General features: G+C 39.8%; 1 protein-coding gene across 1 annotated transcript in view; it reads right to left on the reverse strand.

The window, feature by feature from the left end:
• The window catches only part of LOC117139019 (ecdysone-induced protein 74EF), a 42,627-nt gene extending 31,848 nt beyond the window's left edge, over positions 1-10,779 (reverse strand). Inside the window, exons 1-4 of the mRNA XM_033301114.1 lie at positions 10,397-10,779; positions 6,656-7,266; positions 6,002-6,283; positions 5,290-5,788 (exon numbers count right to left, since the gene is read on the reverse strand). Of these exons, the coding sequence (XP_033157005.1) occupies positions 5,290-5,788; positions 6,002-6,283; positions 6,656-6,742 (868 nt within the window). The 5' untranslated portion in view covers positions 6,743-7,266; positions 10,397-10,779. The remainder of the gene's footprint in view (positions 1-5,289; positions 5,789-6,001; positions 6,284-6,655; positions 7,267-10,396) is intronic.
• Between the last annotated feature and the right edge of the window lie 15,749 nt (positions 10,780-26,528).

A 26,528-nucleotide genomic window follows, 5' to 3' on the forward strand; every position in this document is an offset into this window, starting at 1 on the left:
GCCAACGAGATAGGAGGATTTGTTTTGGAATAATAAGAGAATATGCAAAAGGGGTAGCATTTCAATCATTTCTTTTCGAAAATTATCAAAAATACTATGAATATTATTTAAAATACCAATACTCTTAAAGGATGCATATATTGAAATGTTTATAAATACTTATATAGGGACTTTAGTGTTCCCTAAAATTGAGTTTTCATTACACTCGAAATATCCGAGCCCGTCCCAAAAACTAATTAAGCGTTTCCATCTGTGAGCTCAAAAGTGCCACTGGACCATTAATCAATCTGCAACTCGACAAAATGGCGCTCGGAATGACTTCATTGGCAGCACAAAAGAGCGCGGAGCCATAATGCCGCTTATATAACGAGGCTAAGGCGAGGCTCCTGCCAAAAAATAAAAAAAAAACGAGAACACGGCAGCAACAACAAAGACATTAGCAGCGGCTAACAGCAACAACTAAGCGATATCCGTTAAAACTTGAACTCGGCGGTCAACCTGCAATGCGTACGGCAGCAGCAACAACAACAGCAACAGCGCATTTAGATAAGTCGCAAAACAAATATACATATTTAAGAAATAAAACAAAAAATGGGAAAACACAACAGTAACAAGAAAGGAAGTTAGAACTGTCAAGCCGACAGCTAAATACTCTTGCCTGATATGTATGTGCTTAACTTGCTGCATTTGGATATTATGCTATAAATAGCTGTCTAAAATCATAATAATAGATTGCGATTTATAAATAACGCAAGAAAAAGCAATCATAATCACGCAAATTTGAAAACATTCTAAGAATATAAGCTTATAGCAAGTTATTTATAAGCAGCTCTAGTAAATTTATAATCTAGATATTTCCTTGTCTTTAAAAAGTAGAATTTAGATCCACTGAATGTTTTTAAAATATTCTTCAAAATGATTCAAGATGTATGCTAAATCCAATTGTTTTTTTTTAAATAAATAAAAATAGCAGTACTAATAATAACAGTTTAAATAAATTTTCAGGATTAGCGCGTAACAAACTGAAGATCATAACTAGACTACCCCAGAGATGTGAAAACACAAATGCAACAGTAACAACAAATGGCAAAGCAATCAACAAAATTGCAAAGTGCATTTTGCAGTGGCAACTGCAACGTTTGGCACTCAAATTTAAGGTGGCAAGAGGGGGCTTTCAGAGTTGTCAGGGGGGGGGAGGCGGTGCCTTTGGGGGTGGGCAGTGGCAAGTGGGGTGCAAGTGGGGGGTTGTCGCTGGTGACAGTGACGTGCTCGGCCCGGTTCGGTTCGGTTCAGTTCGTTTGCTGGCTGGCAATGGACAAATGAACGCCCCTGACATCGTTAGTTGTTTCTGTTGTTGCAGTTCTCGTTGTTGTTGTTGCGCGTTGTGTTGCTGCTGCAACTGTTGTTGTCGCTGCTGCTTGCGTCGTTGTAATTGTTGTTAGACGCTTTGCTGGCCGGGGGCACGCAGAAATCCTGATTTGGTTATAACAACGCACATTTGAAAAGCGACAAAATAAAAGTAAGAAACGGCAACGCAGCAGCAGCAGCAGCGCAATTTGAAATTCAAATTCAAATTGGCAATCCAAATCCAAAGCCGAAAGGCAGCCAAGAAATGCGTGCACTGAGCTTTAGCCATGAGCCATGAGCTGTGAGCCATGAGCCATGAGCTGTAGTGGCTAAAACGCTGCATACTTGCGCTCGCAGTCGTAGAACAGAAAATGTCAGCCGGAGTAATCAAATAAATAATCTGGCTAAGTGCTGCCAGGGATGGCGAAGTTGGCCGAAAGTGAAACTGAATCTGCAACTGCAACTGCAACTGAAATTGCAATTGCAATGCAAAGAAAGTGAAACGCGTGATTGCAATGGGCTGGGAAAATGCATTGCAAGTGAAATGTAAAATTAAGTTGAATTTGATGTATATAGTTTCATGAAATGCATAAACAAAATTGATGAGCAGCAATGAATAACAAAATTATTCAAGAGACATTAAGACATTGCTTGCAATTTATTCAGTTTGTAAAATATGAATAAAAACTAAATAAATTTATCAGTTTTAAGGAATCTTAAAAAACTCTATGAACTCTGAAAGACACAAGCTGTGTACTTAGGCAAGAAATCCTTCTTTATTGCCACTAATACCATATGGAGAAGAGCCCAACGGCAAATGGTTAATTAGATTTAAGATTTGAGATAATCTGCAACCGAATAGTAGTACTTAATCATTTAATCCCGACATCAAAACTAACAATTATTCTCTAATTGTGGTTAACAATCGGCACACAAATAGACATGCAAACTGAGCACTTGCAAATGAATTGCTGAAATTATCACCAATCAAATACAATTCTTGGCTAACAATCATGCTGTCGATTGAATAGATCGCAGCCAGCGATTTTCCCACCACACCCATCCCTCGAGTGAGCGGACTAACGCAGAAACTAACGCACTTTTCAAATCTAATGCCAACAAAAAGAACAGAAACAGAAACAGAAACGTCGGCTTGGTCGTGTGGAACCCCTTGACATTAATAGCGAGTCGCAAAGTCTGACTCAAAGAGAGGCCCAAGAGATGGCTGCAGGGGCACTACGAGTAGATGGGGTTCTTTTTTTGGCGCAGGGGGGTAGAAGGTGTTTTTGGGGGTAGGGGGCTGGCTGTGGCCGCCGCAAAAGAACCTTGGACCGTCGCTGAACTCGCTGCAAAGTGAACAATCTTAGCCCGTCTACGACGCGTCGGTAGCGTTGACGACCGCTCGCAATGTCAACGGCTCGAGCAGCATTTCAATGCCTGCCACTGCCACTGGGTTGCGGATCCGAGTTCCAATCCGACTCAGAATCTGTATCTGTATCTGAATCCGACTGCCAGTCCGAGTCCGGGGCGTTGGTGTATCCTTGAAATCGAGAGTTCAATGCTTGGGCCGTGCGGCGCTTGAACCCAGTCGGGGCATCCACCAACGAAAATGGGCAGCGACAGGACCTGCTCGTCCTTCTGTCACACAAAGAAAAAATATGGCACCAATCGCTCATATTTCTTGTAAATAACTGAGCCAATGTCAAGTTGCCAAAAAGAATATTAGTTTCCGTCTCTAAATTACACTTAAGACAGTTCAAGAAATCCTAACCTCCTGATCTATAAGTTCAAGTATTTGAGCATCTTTTTTAAAACATTTTGAAATCTCAAATCAGCTTCAAATATCTTTGAGCCTCAAAGTATGCAATGATATATTTTCAAATTAAAATCCTTTTGAACTGTGAGATCTCACGGTTCAAAAAGAGTTTTTTAAATATATAAAAATGGTATAGCAGCAAAGTAGGAAGATATAATGTTGTTCATGTTTAAGGGAAGCTTTAACTATTTAAAAGCTGAAATAAGTTTTTCTTTCCGTGCATCCAAAAAAAAGTGGGTGGCTGCAGGGCGCAGGACCCAAAATTTAGCGCCTCGCTTACAGGCTGAACTTCAACCAAATTGTTCAAGTTCAAGGTTGCCGGAAAGCCCGATTCGAACCAAAAACCCAAAGCCCATACCCAAACAGTCGGCTCTTTGTCTGCCGCACGCACACACCCACGCCCACACAAACACAGAGGCACACACACGCACACTCGCACACTTTATCACGCACACGCACAGCAAAATGGCCGACAAACGGAAAGGAGTGTGGGCAGCCATTTTGTCTGCGGCCCGAAATACCAATACAAGCGCACAGATAGGCAGACGGCAGCCAAAATACATGCATACATATACGGCGAACATTTCCTACAAGCGACCCAGCCGCCACCCACACAGTCACACAAACACACAGAGGCAGCAAGGCGAATATCCTTTTGACCTTGAGCGCACAATTTCCACACGCAAAATTTATTGACCCGACTGTCTGACTTGGCTTCGCCGCATTCGGAAACTTTTGAAAACAAAAACGAGCAGCGAAAAGTAGCAGGCCGCCACGACTGCTCGCTGGGTCCTGTCTGGGTTTCATATATATGTATGTCTTTTTGTTTTCCCTTTTTTGCCAAGAAAAGGAAGTAGGTGCCCGCAAAAAAGGGCGGCGGCGCCCAAGGACTGCGGGTGGTTGTGGTGTGGGTGTGGTGCGGTGTGCCATTCAGACGCTTCCCAGAACCGGGGGCTCCGTCTGCCTTTCGTGTCAATAGACGGTTATTTGTCTGCCTCCTGGAAATCCCAGCCCCTTGCGAAATCCCTACCACTCAGCGGGAGGCATCCGCCCTACACCTACAGCACATTTTTTAGGCGGTACGACGACGTCGACAACGACGAGACAACAACCCGAGCGTCGACATTTATATTTTAGTCTGCGACTTTGAGTGGTTGAGTGGCTCGGTGGCTCAGTCGTTAGGTGGTTGACTGTTTTTGGGGTGGCCGTTGGGGCGGCGCCTTGCGAGGAGGACATCCTGTCGGGATTTAATAAACAAGTTACTGGCCTTTTTATTTATTTCGTGCAGTTGTTTGGCTGACAGTTTCGGTCTTTGGAGGACGAGTTTTAATACAAATTATCCCACGGCCAGATGGGAAATTCAATTAGTTGAAATACATATTTTCATAATGAACATTTTCACAGACCAATGCCCAGACTTTTGAGTCGAGTATTAAAAGCATTGCATTATTGCATTAGTGCAATTGGCTCAATACTTTCATCGAAGTCCCATTTCCAGCTCTGTCTCTTATATATTAAGATATATTATTAAATCAAAAACTTTCCCTTCCTTATAAAATCAAAACAGTATAATTCTTAGAAACATGATTTTAAATAATTTTAAAGCAAGAGCTTTAAAAGCTTTTTAGCGAGCACACAATATATTTAAGCTTTGAATGAAACTAAACTGTAAGCATGTGTTCAATGCATCTAAAACTGTACTGCCGTCGTTTAGCTTCCTTATGTAGATTAATGTATGATACATGTAATATACATGTAAGCTACATGTAGATATACACAATTATCATACTAGTTACAATGTACTTGCCCTAGATGGCGCCACCAGCTAATGCTTGAGTTGTAAATTGTTCATGTAAAAATAACGTAGAAATAGCAACGTGGCTTCTCTACGAAAGTTACGAAAGAGTGGCAGCGCTTGCAAAGGCGCCAAATTTGAAAGATAGATACAATTTATTCATGCAATCTTATCTGCGCCAATTTAAATAATCAAATATCTATTGGGATTTTAATTCTTCACTCTTGGATCAATTTTTTGTCCTCTCCTACATTTTTGAAAATTCTCTTTAATGTACTTCTTAAATTTTAGTTTTTCGTAGTGCAAAAAGGTAATAAAAATGTCGACTTACCGCTGAGCTTGTCCATCCGCTTCTCGATGTTCAGGCACTTGGACATGAGCTTCTCGACGAGCAGGGGATTGGCAGCGGCGCTGGTCACGAAGCGCGGCTCCTCCGCCAGCGGCTGTCCGCCCATGAGGGCGTACTCCAGCTTGGTGGCACAGTCGCCGGCTACTCCGCCGCCGGAACCAGCTCCTCCTCCCCCGCCGACGTGATTGCCATTGCCGTTGCTGTTGTTGTTGCTGTTGCTGTTGTTGTTGATCAAATCGCCACAGAGGGCAGCAGCTGCGGCTGCAATCGCCGAGGCCGCCGAGCTGGAGGAGCCGAAGGCCAGTAGCGCCTGCTGACCACCGGCATCGCCGGAATCAGCCAGACTGGCGGCCACCGAATCGACCAGACCCTGGGCACTCAGCTGGGCATTCTCTTTGGCTAGCAGATCATCGTTGGCCACCACGGCGGCAGCGACGCTGGCGAAGTCATCATCGGTGATGACATTGTTGTTGTTCTCCTCCTGGGAAACAGTTGGTTGCAGCGGGAGGAGCAGGAGTTGTGTCAGCGGTGTGGGGGAGAGATGGGCAGAAAACAGAGAGGGAAAACAAAACAATGATGAAAAATCCATATAGAAGCTGCGCGTCTAAATATGATATGGATATGTATATATATATATGTTGATATGTATTATGACAGTTTGTAAACTTCTCTGTTCTATTCTTGGCGGATGTACATTTTCGACTTTCACCTCGACGGTGGCCAAATCGGACAGCAGGCTCTCGATCTCGAAGTTGCTCTCGGAGAAGCTGCGGAACAGCTCGTCGGAGGAGTCGCCGCCGCAGAGCGGTTCCACCACCACGTTCACGTTGCGGGCCGCCGCTCCATTCAGTTCGTTGCCGGCGGACTCCACGGATACCAGGACCTCGCCACCGACGCTCTGCTGCGGGTTGTTTGGATTGCCAGCTGATTGGATCGAGGAGTTCAGGTTTTCCGTTCCGTTTGCCGTAGAATCATCCTGGGAATACATTTATATATTTATATTAACAAATCTTTAAAAATTTTATATATCTCCTTCTATAGAATGAAATCAGTCTTAGAAGCGAAAATATAAGGTAAAATTGTCTGCTCTAAAAGTATGCAACATTATGGCTTTCAAAAACCACCATCTTTAAAATCCTTGATGTCCATTACGCTCATTACGAATCTTAAATGTTGTTTAATAACATATAATATGTTTTTACATATGTAAAATTTAATTGGAACAAGATAATATATAAAGATCATTGAGGGTCCATGAATTTCATAGGTATAAGAGTATCTTAAACTGATCTTTATATTCCTATCGAACCTCTAAGTTTCCTAAGGCTGCAGTTGTCCTTGTACTTACGGCTATGCATGTTCCCAAGTCTAGACCTCCAACAAGACGACCATCGTTATCTGGACACCAGAGCAGTGCATCGTCGATAAAGGGCATCGCTGATAGGGCAAAGCCTGCACTGCAAATACTGTTAACTGCCAGCGTGTAGCCGTTTCCTGAATACCCCTGCCAGTCGCGAAAGTTCTGCTCAATCTTGATGCCACCCAGGTCCAGGGTACTCCTCGCGTCTCAAACCAGGAAAGGGTATCTAGTGTCCACTAGTTCTTGGTTTCACTGAGGAAACACTGTTCTCTGCGAACTTGCAATACCTCGATTTGTATACCTATCACACTTGGTATAAAATTTCGATCTCCGTTCGCTTTACAATTTTCTCATAAGATTCGTGTGAAAATGTTGTTTTAGGCACTTTATTAAGACGGTTTTGGTTTGGTTCTTCAAAATTTGTATAGAGTTTTGACTTCGCTTCTGGATATTAGATCGCACGAAAAGTGAAGATATAAGGTTCCTTGTGGATGTGTAAAAGTTGTTAGTTCTTCGACGCACTTAACAGTGTAGAGATATTAAAATCCTCTTGTATATATATTTTTAATTTTAATATTATTTTGGCTTGGTTTTGGAGTCTGAAAAAGAAGAGAGAAGTTCAATAAGTATAAGTAAAGGCATACATAAGTAATAATAATAGAAAACAACATGATGTATAGACATAAAATCGGTAAAACTTCAAAACCTTTTCTTATTCATTAAATAACATTAACATTGAGTGCATAATACATTTTTCAAATGCACAACTCCCTTCTTTTCAATTTCGCACCACCTTATCTAAAATCAAGGCGTTTTAATTGCACAGGCAACGTGCTTTCTTGGGGAAATTCCGGCCCATCTGAATTTGCATCTGCATCCCAACAATGCCGCATCATTGGGCATCCATTAAAATATCTACATTTATACATAGCCGATCCGATCTGCAGGCAATATATATATATATATATATACCGACATATATACATAGTTAAAAGGCGAGAAGAGGATGAAAATATAGAAAGTCGTCTCGTTGCATTGTTTCAATTTTTGCCTTGTGGCTTCCGGTTATAACTAATTTTCCTCTGAATCAAAGTTTTCCTCCGCGCGCCGCAACTTTTTTTTCGGTTTTGCGATTGTGTTTGTGTTTAAAGTTCAATAACATTAGAAATTGCGAATCACAACATAAAAGCAAGAGCGGAAAGAAAACTCGGCGATCGGGGCAAGTTGCATCCACGGCGGCGGGGCAAGACGTGCGGCACAAATTTTGTGGCAAGCTAAAACTGAAAACTGCATACAAATAAACACAAAAAAAAAATGTGCAAAAAAGCAGGAGAAAAACGAAAATAGAAGCAAAGCTGGAAAAACGCTTTTTACATAACATGTTACTGAACTGCGGCAACAATAACAACAGCATGGAGCGGCAACAACAAGTTTTGCACTCGCCAAATTCATTACAAGTGAAAGTCCAAAAACAACAGCAACACCAACAGCAGCATTTGCAACAACAACAAAAACTACAACAACTGCAACAACAATCTGCATTCACGGCGCAAAAAGTTCGTTAACATTGAACTACGAAGCAAACGAGGCGGAATACGAAGAGAAAAATGCGCATAGGAAAAAATAAAACTGCAGCAAACTTGAAAAAACAACAACAACAACATTTGCAGCTTTAGGTGCAAGCGTTAGTTGAAAAAAAAAAAAAAACATATTATAAAATAGGAGACTGGAGAAAAAACAACATCTGCTATACTTAAACAGGCAGCCATAAAAACGTAACAATAGACTCGCAATCTTATTTTAATAACTTCAGACAAGAAGCAGCAACAGCAATTAGTTTTAAAGACCTTCAGCTAAGTCATAAGATTTTATAAAAATATATAATTAAAATTATGTAAGGGTTTGATTTAGAAAATAAAGTAAGAATCTCAAATACAGCTTTAGATACATTGCATAAATACTTTGACAATACAAAATGGTATTAAAAATATAACTTCATAACATTTGTACATCATTAGTTGAGGACTAAAGCGCAAAAAGTGGGAACAAATAAGATATCTACTATTATCAATAACAAAAACAGATCTTTCGTGTGTTATCTCAGCTGGTAAATATCACCGTTATATGTAGGTAACTAGGCAAAAAGAGAATAACATTATTATAAATGTTACCTTAACAAAAGTCTTTAGTCTATACTAAATCAAAATAAACTATACTAACTGAAATAAGCTAAGAGCTAAGGGAATTACTAAATATTTAGAGGAGCAAAAACACAGCCAGAACATTAACAAGTTAGTTAAAAAACTAATAAATTCATCTGAATTCATGACATTTTATAAAAGAAATTACATCGGCTAGAAAGATAATGTTCATAAAGGAAAGCATTAAACATCTTTGCAGAAGCAGTATATCATGTAGATATTAGCATTAGAAGTCGAAAGAACAAAAACAATAGCAACATTGTGTGCGGCACACGAGCAACAAACACATGCAACATGCAACATGCAGCAGCAGCATTATGAGCAATAGAAACGGCAGCAACATCAATTGCCGCAGTGCAGCACAGGCAACTTGCAGCACAGACATTACAACATTGCGCTGCCTGGCACCCGCGTCCTCATCATTTCTCTTTCTCTTTCTCCCTGCCTATCGCCACTTTGCTTTCGGCCTCTTCGGGTTTTCCACAGCTTAGCTGTTGCTGTTGTTGTTGTTGCTATTGCTGTTGGTATTGCCTTTATGATGCGCATGCGCGGCGGAAAACTCGTTTTTCATTATTCAATACAAGCGACTCCGGGCGGCTGCAACTATTTCACTTTCCAGCCAAACTGCAAGTTCAGGCGAAAAGAAAAAGCGAAAGAAAACTCGAAAGAGCTGGGCAACAACAACAGCAACAACAAACGAGAAGCGCGAAAGGAAAAGCCAATGGAAAACGTCCAGCCTCAGTTGAAGCTTCAGCTGGCGCCAAGTTGGCCATTTGCCGTTTACTGTTCGCCGTTCCCCGCGGGCCAAATCATAATTAGACATTTGGCCCGAGCTGCTCAACATTTATGCAAAACATCGGTTGGGTTTGGATCCACCACCTCCCTCCTTCGATTTTCTTCGTGCCTCTTTAGCTTGGCGAGTAATCACAGTGCCACAGTGCGTATACGCAATCTCTGATTAGCGCGGCAATTGCATAGAAAAGCTAAGTTAAAGCGGCTGGGCATGTGTACTTAGCAGAGAATCTACACTGTGCAGCCCGCATTCACTTCCTGGTTTCCCCAGCGACTAGCTGGCAATGAGAATTCCCGATTTGGGTGCGCCGATCGACGACTGACGATCGCCGACTGACCAGTGCTCCCCAATGCGCCCCAATGCTCCCCATCCCCAGTCGCCGGCTGATCGAGTGCTCTCCACAACGGGGTTCTTTCGCGAAAGTTGAAAGCTTTCCAGTTTTCCCTGGGTGTGGTGACCTTAAGGCGGACGTTTCCACACTGGAATTTGGGTGTAAACCACAAATATATACCAATCACTCTTAATAATAATAAAAATTATAATGATAATAATTTATTTATGCTTAAATATCTTTATTTGTTGAATGAAATTTGAATGGGTCACTCCTTCAAAAAAAAAAAAAATAGTTAATATGTTTAGTTTTATAAAAATAAATTTCGATGGAAATGATTTATGAGACATTTTGCGGTATGAAACCCCTTAAAAAATATATTATTTAGTGTTTTTCATTCTCACCTTTCGCTTTTTCTTGTCGTTGTTCGCTGACGATCCTCGACGTTGCTGAATGTTATATTTTTTTGTTTTTTTTTTCACTTATTTGTAAAAGGTTTCGTTGTTGTAAATATATAAATTTTGATTGTTTTTTGCTTGTTGTATAGTTTGTATATTGAACTACGCGTAATTTGTAAGTTAATATTTTAATATTAACGATTAATGTTAACCGTAAGGCAGTGTAAAGTTATCAAAAAGTGTTTTTCTGCATTTCTGGCTTGCTACACTTGTTGCACATTGACCGACGTGCCACTCGATGTTGTTGTATTTGCTTGGCCGCGCACTCGGGCGCATTTTATATAGTTTAGTTAATTATTTTGGGCTTTTGTAACCGCCGCACTTGTCACAGGTAAATGGTGGAGTTCGGGGTAGCAGTCTCACAGTTTGCCGACTTGGCCGATTTTATCTTACAGCGAATGCGATAGATGTATAAAGTTTTATTGCCATTAGCATCGATATCGATGGCATTGACCAAATTTGCATTAGTTCCCAGCTTGCTGCTTTTGGCACGCATTTATGGTGTTTGAAGGTGCGCTGGGGCATTTGGGGGCGGGCGGCGGTGGGCGTCGGTGGGCGGTGCCCCGAAGACAAGTGGATTCCGTGGAAGTGGCTCCCAATCCTTCCGATTGCCCCAATCAGCCGATCTGTCGCCCTATGTCGGCTTGCTGTGCGGCCTCTGCAAGTAGAATCGAAGAAGAAACCACACGGCCAGAAAAGCCAATCAATAAATATGAAATAAACACAAATTCGCTGCATAAGTTTGAATTGTTTAAAAAACGCGCGAGACATTGACAAACCGGTTGACGACTGTCTCGAAGGCAGAGGCCAAGATAATCTGCTGCTGCGGGTGTTCCCAATAACTATTTTCGCCGGAGATCATAAATTTTACAGCTCGCTTTATTTGCATTTTACTTCTCGAGTTTTCTGAATTTTTTAAACCTAATACCAATTTTCTTAAAACCCAAAGAACGAGCTTTTTCTCAATCGATAATATTTTTTCATTTATTTTAAAGATAATCTAAAATTTACATATCCCGGAACACCCCACTTCCGAACACCCATTTCTGCATAGAATTCGAATGGCACTTGAAAAAAACATGAAAGCTTTTGAGGCCTGCAAATTATGGAGGAGCTTTTGCTATATAGACTATAGTAAAGCTATGCAAAATGCGTTAGTTGCAGAGAATGCGGAACAGAGATAGCTGCAGCGAGTGACAGAGACAGGTGGCAAGGGAGAGCGAAATGCGCCGGCTTCTTTGACTTTTGTCTATTTCTATTGACTGCGTAAATATGTGTGAGCTGTTGTTGCTGTTGCGATTAGCTTTTTGCATTGTTATTGTGGTGGTGTGCGTTCAGTTTCTGAGCGCGTGTATGTGTGAGCGGTGGTGACCTTCTCACACTGTCATGGCTACGAATAAAATAATATAAAAATAAAAGCTTCTGGCTGTATAATTTGTATGCAGCTCTCAATGCGTGTCGACTGGCGCGTTTGTGTGTGTGCGTGAAGAACATAAGCGAGTCGTGCTTAAAAAGCCACAACAAAACTATAAACAATAGCAACAACCACACGGCTTTTCATTGAACAAAATATTATTAACACTCCGCTCAAGATCGCTGTTTTTGCCAGCGCTTTTTTTTATTACTGTTGTCGCTTGCGGATAGTTGAAAAACAGTATCGCAAAACTTAGACAAATTTGTCGTATTTCTTATTTCTTTTTGCGTTTTTGCTTTATGCCAGCAAACTGGAGACACTTCCGATTTGGCAAAAAAAAGCTAACGTTTTTCTATGCTTTGGTGACGAGCCTGAAATTGTAAAAACATTAACTTCGTTGGCTTCGTGCTTAATTAGTTTATTTAGTAACAGTCTCAAGGTCGCATTATATAGTTAGCAGTTACATTTTGCACAGCTGTAGCTATTTTTAGGAACTATGCATAATTATAGTTCAATCATTTATAGCCAAAAAATTTGTATTGCTTGTGTTACTATATAATGTTTAAATGAAAGCTATATCTTTTGCGATGTTTTATTAATTTACAATTTTCCCAGGACTTTTTCCCCGATCAATGGATTAATTTAAGTCATTTCATTAGTCATAGCTTGAGAAACAATTTAGCAAGTGGGCAAATTTTAACCTTAGTTTTGTGCTTTTCGTTTTCAGTTGTAACCACAAAAAGCTATTGTTTTTGCCGTTGTATATATTTTTTTTAGTTTTCTGTTGACCTTCTTTGCTGCTGCTGCTTCTTCTTTTGCTGCCGTTTCTTATGTTTTTGTTGCTAGTCCGATTCAAGTTTAAGGTCGTCGCTTTGGGGGTCTAGACACTAGACTACAGTCTGTAGACAGTCGCTAATGCCGCACGAATGGCCGAGCTGTAGGGTGCTTGTTGTTGCTTTTACAGGTAGCACCCCCCTTTGCCGCCCAAGGGCGTAACGAATGTTGTAGTAATCGAGTTTCCTTCCCGCTCGCCCCGATGTATTTATATACATTTAGGTTTAAATTCGGTATAGTCGAACGTCGAATGTATGTCCACGTATGTGGAAAGCAGAAAAATTCAATTGGTTAATGCACCTCATTATGTGTGACTAATTTGCATTGGACGAAACACTACTCCAGCTTAAAGAGGGGAACTAAATTTACCAAATCGGTCAGGGCAACATACAAATAAGACCAACAAAAGTGGCTGAGAAAATATGTATCACTGGTGAAAAGCAATTAAACTTACAACTTAACCTTAACTTAACCTCAACTTAAATTTAGTTAGTTTTTAAGCCATAGGAATTTTCCACCCATCAACGTCACATGAAAACCCTTAGAATCACACCTTAAGTCCACATTGCGCATACGACCCGTTGGCCCACTGAGCCAATAATTTATAACGCCGTGTTAAATGATTGGGCATTGTCTCTCGGACCGCATTGCCCCCAAGAGCAATTACCAAATTATTATCATCATTATCGTTATGAACATAAAATTCATTCGCATCTGGCGCACGCGGCGTATGCGTTATATTCCAGTTAACTGCTGCTTCTTTCTGATGGCTCCATTGTTACACCAGAACACGAAGCATAAGGTTAAGTTAACCATGGGAAACAAACGACCTTGGGTCACTATTATACAAACTATAGCCGAATTCTTGACGGCTAGCAAACAAGATGAAACCAACAACCAAATTTAACCAACAAAGAGCCAACAACAGAAAATGAATTCTAATTAAATTAACAAAATGAGCGTAAACAACAGCAGCAGAAAAATGTTAAATGGAAAAATTATTCTGCCACCGCCATAAAAAGTGCGATCAAGAAATAGCAGACACACGAGACACAGCCATTATGCATAATGGATAATGGAGATGGAGATGGCGACTGCGCCAGCAAAGAAAAGTTGAGTCAGGTCCCCGAGAGCTGTCGTCTGATGCATTTGTCCCACTCACTGATCCCATTGTTCTATGCTGGCCTCTACCCAACTGTAAATGCAGTGGAAAATCCGCGCGATTTTTGTTTCGACACCTATTGCGTTCCTGTTGAAGTGGTATAACACTATCAAGACAAAGGAAATGTGCTTTATATATACAATATATAAATATAAAATAATTGAAAACTATATACAGAATTAAAAGATTGTTATTTTAATGTCGAGAAAATACTATAATATTAAAAATTGATAGTATTGACATAAAAAAAAAGGTTTTTTAATGCTTATTACTCCAATTGCACTTTACAACACTTACTATTTAGTTTTTACATTTTATTTTCTTCAGCAGTATTATTATATTATTGAATAGTTGGGCAATAAATATAAAAATTAGCAAATTTATGTAATGGCAAGTATCCGAATTGCCCAACATTCATAACATATTCTAATGACTTAATTGAACCAATTAGGTTGTTAATATTAGTCAATAGCTTTCTGTGCTTCTGCCAAATATTCATTCTACGCCCCACAAAGTGCATTGAAATATTAAAATAGAAGAACGGAAAGCAAGAGCCAAAATAAGAAACAAAAGCAAGGGGCATATCTTACTACGAAAATTAATGTGTGTCGTTATGTCTATTTCAACGTGCCCCACCGAAGTGCATGTGTGTGTGCGCGTGTGTTTGTGAATAAAATACGCAACCTTCAAAAAAAATCTAACAAAGCAAACTTGTTCAATAGTCATATGCGTATCAGGAAGTCAACATTTCAAGGATTGACTCATTGAAAAAGTCGAATGCGATGGCAACAAAAACAAGTTAGTCGCTGTTGCACGCACACAACTGCAAGCTCAAATACGCGCTCTCTTTCTTCCTCTCTCTCTCTCTCACACATGCACACACTAATGAGCGTTAGACGAAAAAAATAAAGCGCGCCCGGCAAAATGCAATGCAAAATGCGGCAACAACAAATTATTTACAGTAAAGCACTCACACACACACACGGACACTCTGCAAGCCTAAGTCTGTGTACAGAGGTGGTCAAAAGTATTTACACAACGAGCTTTTTTTTCAATTAGTTGACAATTGAAAAAAAAGCTCGTTGTGTAAATACTTTTGACCACCTCTGTATGTGAGATCACTTGCAGTTGCATTTTCTCTCCGAGCGAGCTTTCGCTCTTTATTTTACTCCAGTTCTCTTACGTTCACTCTTTTGGCTCGCTCTGATTTCATTCAAATTGTTTAACGCAAAAGTGCAAATACCGCAAAAGAGTTTGCTTGTTTATGTTATTGCTGCAGCTGTTATTGTTGTTTTTGCCTTTACTCCAGCCGCAAAATTTTACTTTTCATTGTGCGAAATTACTCACAAGAAACATATTACAATTTGTGAGGTAATTTCTGGCTGCAAAGGGCAGGGAACTGCAAACTGGCGGGCAAATATAAAAGTCGAGATACTCCTTTAAAAGTGAAAATTAACTAAATATGATAAGGCTTTTTTAATTTGTTGTTAAAGATTCTTTAAAAGTGGTTTTCTCAGATAATTAATATGCCGGGATTTTTAAGATTTTAAAAATATTACTGAATGTTAACAAATTATATTAAAGTTTTATTTAAAATTTCGACAATAACTTTAAAAAATATTTGATTATTTCCTTTCAATTGTTGATTTTAGGTGTACTTTTTATAAGCAAAGGTATGAACATAAGAACTTTAAAATTTCCCAATAACATTCGTGCTTGGCATTCACAATTGGGTCAAAACATTTGTTAATAACTTAATTTATATTCCCTAAAGACACAACTTCATATCAGCAACATCGACATACAAAAATCTTGAAAAATTCCCCAAAATTGTGCCCGTGGCCACAAATTTTCCAGTACATTTACACGAGCACAGTAAATCCTTCGGGCTTTAAGCCCATCCCTGACCTCAGTAAAGCGTTCAAAAGCCCCAAAAACGGCGAGGGACCTTCACTCTCGGCCGGCAGGTTCATTGCTCAGATTCAAGGCACTAACCTGGCCAAAAACGCCACTACTACACTTCTGTCAATAACGATAACTCCTTCACGCAAAGGCAACAAGCAGAAGAAAAGACAATAACAAAAACAAAACAAAAAACAACAAAAAATTAAGCGAAAATATGGAGGAGCAAAACAAAAACCCGAAAAGCTTTTCAGGCTACAGACTTCAATTGAAATTCGCGTCGTTGTCGATTCGATCGCACTGGAAGGTCGTTGCATTAAAGAGTTTAATGACCAAGGAAACTTTTGCCGAAATATGAAACAAAAGCGGGGCCGCACAGCAGCAACAACAACAACTAGGCGCTGCTCTGCGTAAACTGCAGCGGGCAGAGGGCGGGCAGCGACGCCGGCCGAGGCAGCGGCGGCGGCAGCAGCGCCCACAACTCACTTACACTCCTTTCATGGCAACAACACTTGGGAAAGGTCAACGAACAACATTGCCTCGTCGGTCAAAAGCAGAGTTCACACGACCAGAGCGGGATGGAACGTGTGTGCGAGGGAGATGGGGCGTGGGAGCGAGCGAGAGGGGAGCAGATGCAGAGAAATAATTTTAAGAAAGTGCCCGTTATCACATGTTAAATGATCGAAGTTGCAAGGTTGTACTGCACACTATATCCAACTAAAGATGATAATAAGAAGTTTTAAAAGTGCATAGGTAGCAATTAAACTTTTGGATGCTAAAAACAAACGATTTTTTTATTATCTACATACATACATATTAAGATTTAAATGAATATTCCTGACAAATTCTCGTAAACTGGGTTTTTATTTTTTATAGATTTGTTGAGCATTTTGTGCGATGTTTTCTGCTTTTAATGATTTGTTTTGAAGTTCAATGATTTTGGGGAATGGGGAACGATGGCCATCAAAATTTGTACAGTGCATGGGGAGTGAGAGGGCAATACGCGAACGCAGGCCGATGAATTTTGTTTTGCTTTTGCTTTCGCATCGAGTGGAGTGAAATGCGTGAGTGAGTGAAAGAGTGAGAGAGTGAGTGAGATGGCGATCGGGAGTTGCTCCAAAAAGTAAAAAGTACAGCAGGCCCCTCCCCCTCCCCCTCAGCGCAAAGACTCATGATTCAACGCAATTAATAATTTATTAATTGTTAGTCACATTCGAGCTATTTTCACGCCGCCGCCAAACGTAACCAGGCAGCGACGCCCACGCCAGCAGCGCAGTCGCGTCGCGACGTCACCGTTTGCATTCATTCACTTTTTCAGCCGAGAGATCAACGCACTTTGTGTTGATCCCACGAAACAATTTGCCGTTTAATGCACCCAAAAAACAAAAACAAAAAAAAAAATAACGCAAAAATCAAGAGCAGCAACAACACGCTGAACTCGTGCAAACTGCCACAAGAAATGCAGCGCAACGCGAATTATTTCGTTTTATTGAGTAACTTTTATGGGGAATTTCACTTTTGATTTTAAAACACCCAACCAAATTCCACAAGGGGAAATGCTTCTGACTCAGCTATTTCTCAATTGAAATGCTAATATGCTCTGAAATTGTTAAGCCACAATAAATTTATAAAAAATGTATTAATTTATGTATTAATTTATTAAAGTAAATGCAAATGTTAAGCGCTATGATTTCGAACTGAAATGGTTAAGTAGGTATTTGAAACATTTTAGTAAAAAAGCGAAAAATCCTAAGCCAAAAGAATGATCCATATTTGATTTGGATAGATTCGATAAGCGAGTGAAATAAAATTAAGACTGCAGTTCCACTTGCATTTCGCTGCTGCACAAGCTGCCTGCGTCAGCAGCGACGCCGACTGCGCTGCGACTGAGCTGCAGCGAATGCAGTCGAAGCAAGTTTTGTCACTGATAGCGCAAAACGAAATAAATAAAAATAAGATACGAGCACAAAGCCATCGAAAGTTGGCCGCTGAGACATTGAAAATATTTCGTCGCCATTGCCGAAAAAAGACCAAAATACCAAAAAAAAAAAAACATGATAAATTGTATTTAAGAAAACGTCGAAAAAATGCACAACATGGAAAAATGCATTGCGCTGCCTGCGGAGAAGATAAGCCCGAATAAACCAAATCGGAGTCCGAAAAGAAACGAAACCATCAGCGTAAATGTGTCGGTCAAATTCCTTGGCCCCAGCGAGGATGCCCAGCCTGGCCAAGATGCCTTCGGACCTGGCCAAAAGGCATCGCAATGGCCATCGCCGTTGCTGGGTGCAAGTACTAAACTCGTTTGAAAGTTGCAACTGCCGATTGGAGGTGGACGAGGAGGAGGATGAGGAGGCTGGGGAGGATGGAGGCCACAGATCGAATGCAATAATGTCTTTCTTTTGGAAATTATGGATTACCTCAAGAGATGATGGCGGCAAATTCGCATGCAAATAATTTGAAATGTCCAAAAAGGTTCGCCCGTCGAAGGTTAAAGTTCAATGGAAATCCATATCGAAATTTAGGAGGAGCAGATGCATTTTTAAGCGGAGATGAAAGTATGAATTTGAATGGGTTAAACAAGCAATCGAAAGTGGTGGGTAGATTCAAATGGCCCAATAAATACATGTTTAAATGGTTGGAAGGAAAGTTGTGCGATGTATATCAAACTAAACTTAATAAAATTACTTTAAATGGTTTTTGTATCTTGAATTTTCTAATACTTATATGTATATCTTCCTTGTCATCCCTAAATTAATAATATAAAATAAATAATAAAATAATTTAAAACTTTGAGTTTTAGAAGCGGATTAGAAAGATAGATGTTGTCATTGGCTTACAGTTTTATTTAGAAAGTTATAATATTAGAATTATTATATTATAGTGCTGCTCTAGTGTTTAAGTAATAAATGAATTAAATTGGTACGACTGTCTTGAAATACTTTCCAAAGGGAAAGTGCATCCGATTCTGATCTGCATTTCATAGGCGAAAAAAGGAGAGAGGAAAACGTTTTTGTATATAATTTTGCATGACCAAAAAAACAAAAGCGAATCCGAATGCAGAAGAATAAAAAAAAATGGAGAAAAAAACAGAAACGAAAACGAGAAGAAAACATTTCTCATTGAAATTGAATGCAGCGACGCAAATAAACGCGAAAGGGACGGCCATAGGAGCGAGCGAGACGGGGCGAGAGTGCAAGCCAAACATTTGAAGATGCACCATAAAACCAGCCAACAACACACAACAGCTTCTTTCCCGCTTCCGCTTCCTCCTCGCGCTGGAAAACTGAAAACCCAACCATGCCCATTCCCAACATGCCAGGCAACATTAGAAAACTGCAACCCAGCGACGCCGACTGCGGCAGAGGCGCTGCAGCGGCAGCAGCAACGAAACTGCAGCGAAAGAAGCGAATGAACCAAGCGACTGCACAGTGGGCATTGTGCACGAAACGCGGAGAACTTTACTGAGATAGTGGATTTATGCTTAATAAGGTGTTAGAAAACAATTTAATCTTAAAAAAAATATTTAAAAAAAAAATATTAAAATATTATGGGAAAACAAAAAAAAAGATGAGTATGCACTACATCGTTTCAGAAAATATAATAAATTTAACTTGCTTGTGAGTTATAATTTGATACAATATTTTTGTTTAAAAATTGTTTGATTTATATGATTTAATTTGTGAATTAATGTTTAAATCTAAAAATAATTGTAATTTTATTCCCATAATCCTATATGCCTAAACAACTCTTTAAAAGGGCCTGCAAAATTCGGCACAGCGCCCACTGTGCGGCCAGCGAGTGTATGCATCAAAAAAACAGACAGTAAATCTGATTGTTTGGGGTAATTGAACTTTCTTAAGAAATTGCGACATGTACACTTTGAAAAGCTCTGGATTTGCGAGCGGCGGCAGTAAGGCAGAGCTGCAGTTGCAGCGGCGGCGGCAGCAGAAGCAGAAGCCCAGCAGCAGATACAACAGCAACATCATCGGTGGCAGCGACGTCGCAGCTGAAGCAGCAGCAGCACACAAATGTACGCCAATGACCGAGTTCGGGTGAAAGACCTTCGATAACCATCGTCATCATCATCATCATCGTGTCGTTGTTGCAGTTGCAGAAACTCAGCCGCTGGCAACGTCATTATCATCATCGCAGAGTGCGATGCGGCCAGAGGGGGTGGTGGGTGGTGCCGAGTAGTGCCGAGTGGAGTAACGTGCTTTGCTCTCTGCGGTAGTCAATGCACTGTGCCCCAACAATAACAACAAAACAAAAACAAAGCCCGAGAGCGCGAGATGGAGAGTGAGAGCGCCTGCTAAGAGCTGGGTGAAATTCGAATTCATTGAACTAAATTTAGCATCTCTCTTTCACTGTCGCTCTCTTGCGGGCGCGAAAAAGCGCGGGAGTTGTTTTCATTACGCCAGCGCTCACATACACACACACATGACAACACATGCACGCATGTATGCGTGCGTTTCGAGGTGCATTGCATTGCATGGCGAGACCTCAACTAAGGCTAAATGCGCGTGTGTAATGGTGTGAGCATTTGGGGGCTATTGAGATAGGCGCGTTAGAATCTCGAATGTGGCTCTCAAACCGCGGAGCCTTGGCTGCTCGGAGCGGCACGTGTTTACAGTTGGGGCAGCACTGGGCTATCAAACTGCCAATGCAACTGTAAATCGCACGCGCTGTTGTCGTCGTTGTTGTTGCTGGCTCAGGGCAGCGGCGAAGGACAATCAACTTTATATAGTCGCGAGATCCTTGACTCTTCAAGAATATCTTGATATGGTCGAGGAACGCAGGCACAATTGAAATGCATAATGTGGGCCCAATTTTTTATGATAGTTCTGGTGGAATTTAGTGGTGTTTCTTATTAGATAAATAAATACTTGTGCTTTTATGGAAAAGGAAATAAAATAGAGAAATGAAGGGTGATTTAAATGCTCATGAAATAAAACCGTTATAATATTAATAAGAATTTTAGATGGATGTACCACTCTGCGGATACGTAATATAGTTCAATCTATAATTTGTGCTTTTGACTTTTAGTAAAGAAATACCGAAATAAATAAATGCAATTAGATGTTTTTAGATAAAATACATAAGTTAGAACTAAAAAATTAAATATTTCTAACAAAAGTTGTTCAATATTAACTATTTTTGCATTGAGAAAAGAAAGTCAGAAGTACTGAATTGCAATGGATGAAACAATGATGAAATATAAGAACATAAGAACTTTAACTAAATAATTTATTAAGCGCAACCTTACGAATGAATTTTAAGAATGGCCCACGTAATCTGTATAATTTTGAGTATTGTTACTTGGATTAGTATTTTTAACGATCTTCAGAATATAATTGGGAATTCTAGATATTTCTAGGCTATCACTGTCATTATTTGGAGCTGCAGCTGTACCCATTTCTCGACAACGGACTAGGCTGAGCGGACCAGACCAAGAGTGAATTTTTGTACACAGTGTTTTTTTTTTTTGGTTATTTCGGCGCTGAAGTGAATGTACGCGGCGTCAATGCACGCTCTGCGTCGGCTGAGAATGACGCGGTGGCAATGTCACTGATCCTGGCGTTGACCTCTGGCGGAGGTCTCGCTGCCTCTCGCTCGCTCTCGTGCTGTCTCTCTCTCGCTCTCTCTGTTTCTCGATTTTGGGGGGCTCCAATATTTTGTACACAAAGAAAAATATTAATTTTCGTTAAATTGCATAGGCAATTCCATTATAAGGTCATATATTTATAAATAATATTTATAAAGTGAAGTAGTATATATTTATATTGTAATTATATATATATATACATATATAATATATAAAAATTAATTGAGGCAGACACATATATTCAAGATATTATAGACAATATTTTCCATAGATTCATTAATTTTCCTCTGTGTATCTTTGCATTTTATTTTTGGCAATGACTTGGGCATTTTCAATTTCGTTTTTGAGCCTGATTTTCGGTTCTACGCGGCAGTGGCTTGGCCCAAGTTATTTAATTATTATGCTCGGAGCTTTTATTCGGCAAGGTCATTGAAAACCGTGTTGGTTTCGCCGTGGTTGTTGTTGTTGCTGTTTCAGTTGTTGTTGTTGTTGCTACCGGCAGGCGGCACTTCTCTTGCTGCTTCTACTCATTCGGTTTGGGTCTTAATCAAGGTGAGTCACCTTGGCCTTATTTTCGAGCAGCGCACTCTTTGCCTGCCCGTCTGCGAGTGTATATGTGCGCGCGTGAGTGTGTGTGTATGTCTCACTCACGCATTGCCAAAAATACAGAAGTGAACAAAAAAAAAGCTAGCTCGCTCACGCGGCAACAACAACAACAACGAGAAAGGCAGCGCAGGGAGAACGAACGAACCAACCGAAATCAACTCAACTCAACCAAACTGAACTCAACTGTTGCTGTAGGTTTTCTGCGCTGGCATTGTGGAAGGTCATGATTTTCGGCACTTGTATGGGTGAGCGACTTGACTCGCTGGCATTTGCCTTGTCTTTCTGCCTTTCTGACTTTGTTTGCCTCCTCCTCTGCTGCCTTTGCCATTCTGCTGCCGAAAAGTTAAAGTGAATCTGATACACGAAAGCGAACTAAAGCCGAATTTGATTTCCTTACTGTGGAGCTTTTTATGCTGCTGCCAAATCAGCAGCACTAAGAATGGTTAATAGTGCTTTTATCTATCGAACCAAATGCACTGTATCTTGAGCTGTGCTTTAATTAAGTAATACAACTAACTTACATAGATACATATTTATATATAGTCAGCAAGATTAAATGATATCTTTCTTAAATACCCGTTGAAAAGATACATTTTCAAAGTGGCTAGAAACTAATAGTTCGTACGTTAAGTAATACGTCAAGATGTATTTAACTGGCCATTCAAACAGATTAAATTGTAAATGCCAATTTAAACAAAATATTAAAGACACATTTTCAAAGTGCTAATTGATTTTGTAAGCTGCTCGTTAAAATAAATATATAAAAATAAACAACATTCTTTGGTACTTTTTCTTTTGAACAGTACACCAATATTTTCTGGAGGAATAATGTTACTCCAGTAAATGTTAATATAATTATAATAGCTTCGAAAAATATAAATATATATATAAAATATTATAAAATATAATATATGTTTATATGGTTCTGAAGATTTGGTTTTTAAACCCAAACATTTTTTGAAAATAAAAAGTTACTAATTCACTAAAATAGGGTGTGTAATTTGTAATTATAAAATGAAAAATTGTAAAATGTAATTGTAAAATGTAATTATTATTAATTATTAGGCTTGCATAATTAATAAAATATATATGTTTTAAGCCCTTGTTAAAGGGCATTCAAACTGCTGAAACTCCCGCCCGTTAAGCACTTGCCATATTTCATTGTGGCCTGGCTCTTTGATTAATCTTTTGCTCGATGGCTTTTTGGGCACGTGCCCCGCGATCCACCAAGCCCTTGCCATTTTAGGCCTATTGGGGTAAATGTTTGTCATGGCTACTCTTTATCTTGCGTGCCTCTCGAGCCGAGCAAATGCATAATTAAAACTGAATACTGAAAACCGAAAACGAACGAAAACTGAAAATCATACGCGGCGTATGGTTAATCGAAAAGCCACGACTGAGTCGGACTTGGACTTGCACTTGGCCTTGCGGAGTCGAATGCTCCGCTCTGCTCCACTCTGCTCCACTCCGTTTTGTGGGGCCGGGGGCCTTGAACCTCAATGTGCCGAATTGTGTGTTGTGGGGGCAGAAGTTTAGCGTTGAGCCAGCAGTATGTGCTTTTGGCTGGGTTTTTTTCGACTGATGTTTTGTTGAACTTGCCGCAAGCGGCAAACAATAACAAAAAACATTGAGTGTTGTACGGCCGTAGTGCCATACAGAATGCCAAGAAAACAACGTAGTTACCAACAAAATTACGCGGTCGCAGACCCACCAAATCCAAACGTGACTTAAGGTTGAAAAGCATGTGTGTTTGTGGGTATCAACTTCATTGGCACGAAGCATCTGCTGTCGGATTTTTCATAGTCATTTTAATATCATTCACATAACTCTTAGAACTAGTTTTTGTCAGAAGGCCTAGGGCCACCATCAACACCATCACCACCAACCCCCCCTATTTTAGACAAGGCTGCGATTGCCCAAGAGCACCCAACAAATATTTCAACAATTGGCCGGGGCATCAAGTGGATTTCTTTTGATTTGCCTAAGGTTGCTTCTGTGTTTGTTCTATTCGATTTTTATCAAGTATACGCCTCGTTGGCCGCTTATCAGTTGGCCAAAGCAAACAAGATCACGGAATGCCATTCACAGCTTAGCCGATTGGCCAGATTACTGGGGCTTTGGCCAAATTTTATGACTCTAGAAGCCATTCGAGTTTTGAGCTAACCGTAAATCATGCTGATGTATGGTTTGAGAATGAGGAAGTTCGAGTTGGGGGCTCAGCAAATAGACTTCAAAATGCACAAAACAGAAGTTATTGTTAGGTACTTTTTGGCTTCAAATGTAAATATCTATGACAAGGATGAGAGTTAATGCTTTTAGATAATTGGAAGAATTTCCAAGCAAGTTTTTTTAAATGCCTGCTATTTTCAAGGCTATTTTAAAACTTTAAACTTCCGCAACAGCAAGAATAAAATAAAATAGATATAAAAATAAAGAATATTTAATAAATATTAAGCTAGTGAAATCATGAGCTAATTTAAATAGCCTTTCTTGCGTAATTGATACTTATTATTAATTTGCGAAAACTGTAATCTTTCTAAGTTACTAAATATCTTAGTGTTTTGCCTAATAACTCGCACTTTTGACTTTGTCACCAAATTATTTAGCACTTCCCGCTCCTGCACCGGTGCACCATACCACCCCCATCACTGCCACATAATTCCTACTTATCGGTATATATCCAAAACGAAATCCAACGGATACCCCGCAGCAGCAGTAGCAGTAGCATTAGCATTAGTAGTGGAAAAAGGCAAGAAAAGCGAGTACTTTGCGTACAAATACGCCGGCAACTAGTATGATTTGGGCATGTGTGCGCGGACATAGACAATACCTAGTATATATTTTGAATGGTGCGCTTTGTATCGGCCTCCGAATGTGTCTAGAGCTTCAATAGCAGGCCAGGGTCATGCGACATGGGAGGAAAACTGAACTGAACTAGCGCGAAACTGAGCGAACTCGGGCGATTGTATCTGTGTGAGTGCGTGCTTATGTGTGTGTGTGTATGTGTCTATTGATATTCGAGGGCTTGGTGGTGTGCGTGTGCTGTGTACGTAGTGCCCGTTATCGGAAGAAAACGCCAAAAGCTCGCGTTCATTGCCTTTGCAAACGTTTTCGACCCGTCCCTCTCCACTCTCCTCGCTCACGATCTCTATCTCGTTCTCTCTTTTCCCCCCCTCCCTCGCTCCATATCACATTAAGATAGTTTTGGAAGAACTTTACTTCTTACTATATTTTTGTAGCTACTAAATTAGGATTATCTTTGATTTAGAGAAGAATCCAATAAATTTTGAGCGAGCGCTCTACTCGAAACTTTCTTATCAACAGAGGGCTATCGGGTTTGTTTGGCAAATCCCATTTGGATTTTGTTTTCAAATATTTTTTTTTTCCTTGTTTTGGTTTTATTTTTGGCAAATGGGAATGGGGGAATGGCAATGTTTGGTGAGGTTGGTCAGTGATTCTGTTGCTCAGCGGCAAATGGAATAAATTTTAGGAAGTACGTATTTTCAGGGCCCTCAGGTCAGGCAGTATTATTTATTGCCCCCTTCGAAGGCCGATCGCCTAACTTTGACTTGCAAATCTGAATAAGTTTTTTATCTCGGCTTGTGGTTAACCAAACGGAGTCGAAAAACGAAACGGATTGACATGTAGCATTTACAAAAACGTAATAAAAATAAAATAGCAAAATATAATTTATTTGCTGTGGCTGGCGCTTTTATTGATCGCTTCTTCACTTTGTATCGAATTCTGTTAATTGGCTAAAACCCTAACTGAACTCTTAACTGGGCCAGCGCTTTGGGCTACGAAATTCTAGAAGGGTGAGCATTATCCAAAATCAAACATGCAATAAGTTTTCTTGCCAAATTGAAATTCAGCGAATTTGGTTTTTTTTTCCTCAATTCTGGGATTAGTCATGCCCGCATTTAAAATAAATAAAAGGGAAGAGGGAAAATGTGTATGACCAAATATTTATTTCAGTTATTGCAGTGTAATGTAATGCATTACAATTTTTAGATTCATATCTTAATTGCTTAAAAATGAAAAAAAAAGATACAATTAAATATGTATTCTTGTTAAAAAAGTTTGCAAGTCATTTCAAATTAATAATACATAATGAATTTCCTAAAAGTTTTATATGTGAGCAGCTCTAATCAATGCAAATTTTGTTAGAAACACCACCTAAACTATACTACCAATTGAAAATATTATATTTTATATAATGCAATCTCGTAAACAAAGCAACGTTTCGCACATTTTCTTTGAAAACATGTCAAATACTCGATATGTTAACAAAGAAAAGCTTTTACTTGTACTATTCTATAATATAATTTAGCTAGTACACAAAATGATCCTGCAGATGCTAGCGACTTTAGTCAAAGGATATTTTGGCTGGAGTCCTGGCACTTTCACACCCACTTTCCACCCCGATCTTCTTTCCCCAATAATTTCCAACACTTTCACGAACTTTCAAGTATGTAACTATACATGCGTCTATGTGCAATGTATGTATGTGCAGCGATGACGAAATAAATAGAGAGCTTTTTTTGCGCCATTCGCT

This window comes from Drosophila mauritiana, chromosome 3L (assembly GCF_004382145.1).
Source record: "Drosophila mauritiana strain mau12 chromosome 3L, ASM438214v1, whole genome shotgun sequence".
In the NCBI taxonomy this organism is placed as follows: domain Eukaryota; kingdom Metazoa; phylum Arthropoda; class Insecta; order Diptera; family Drosophilidae; genus Drosophila; species Drosophila mauritiana.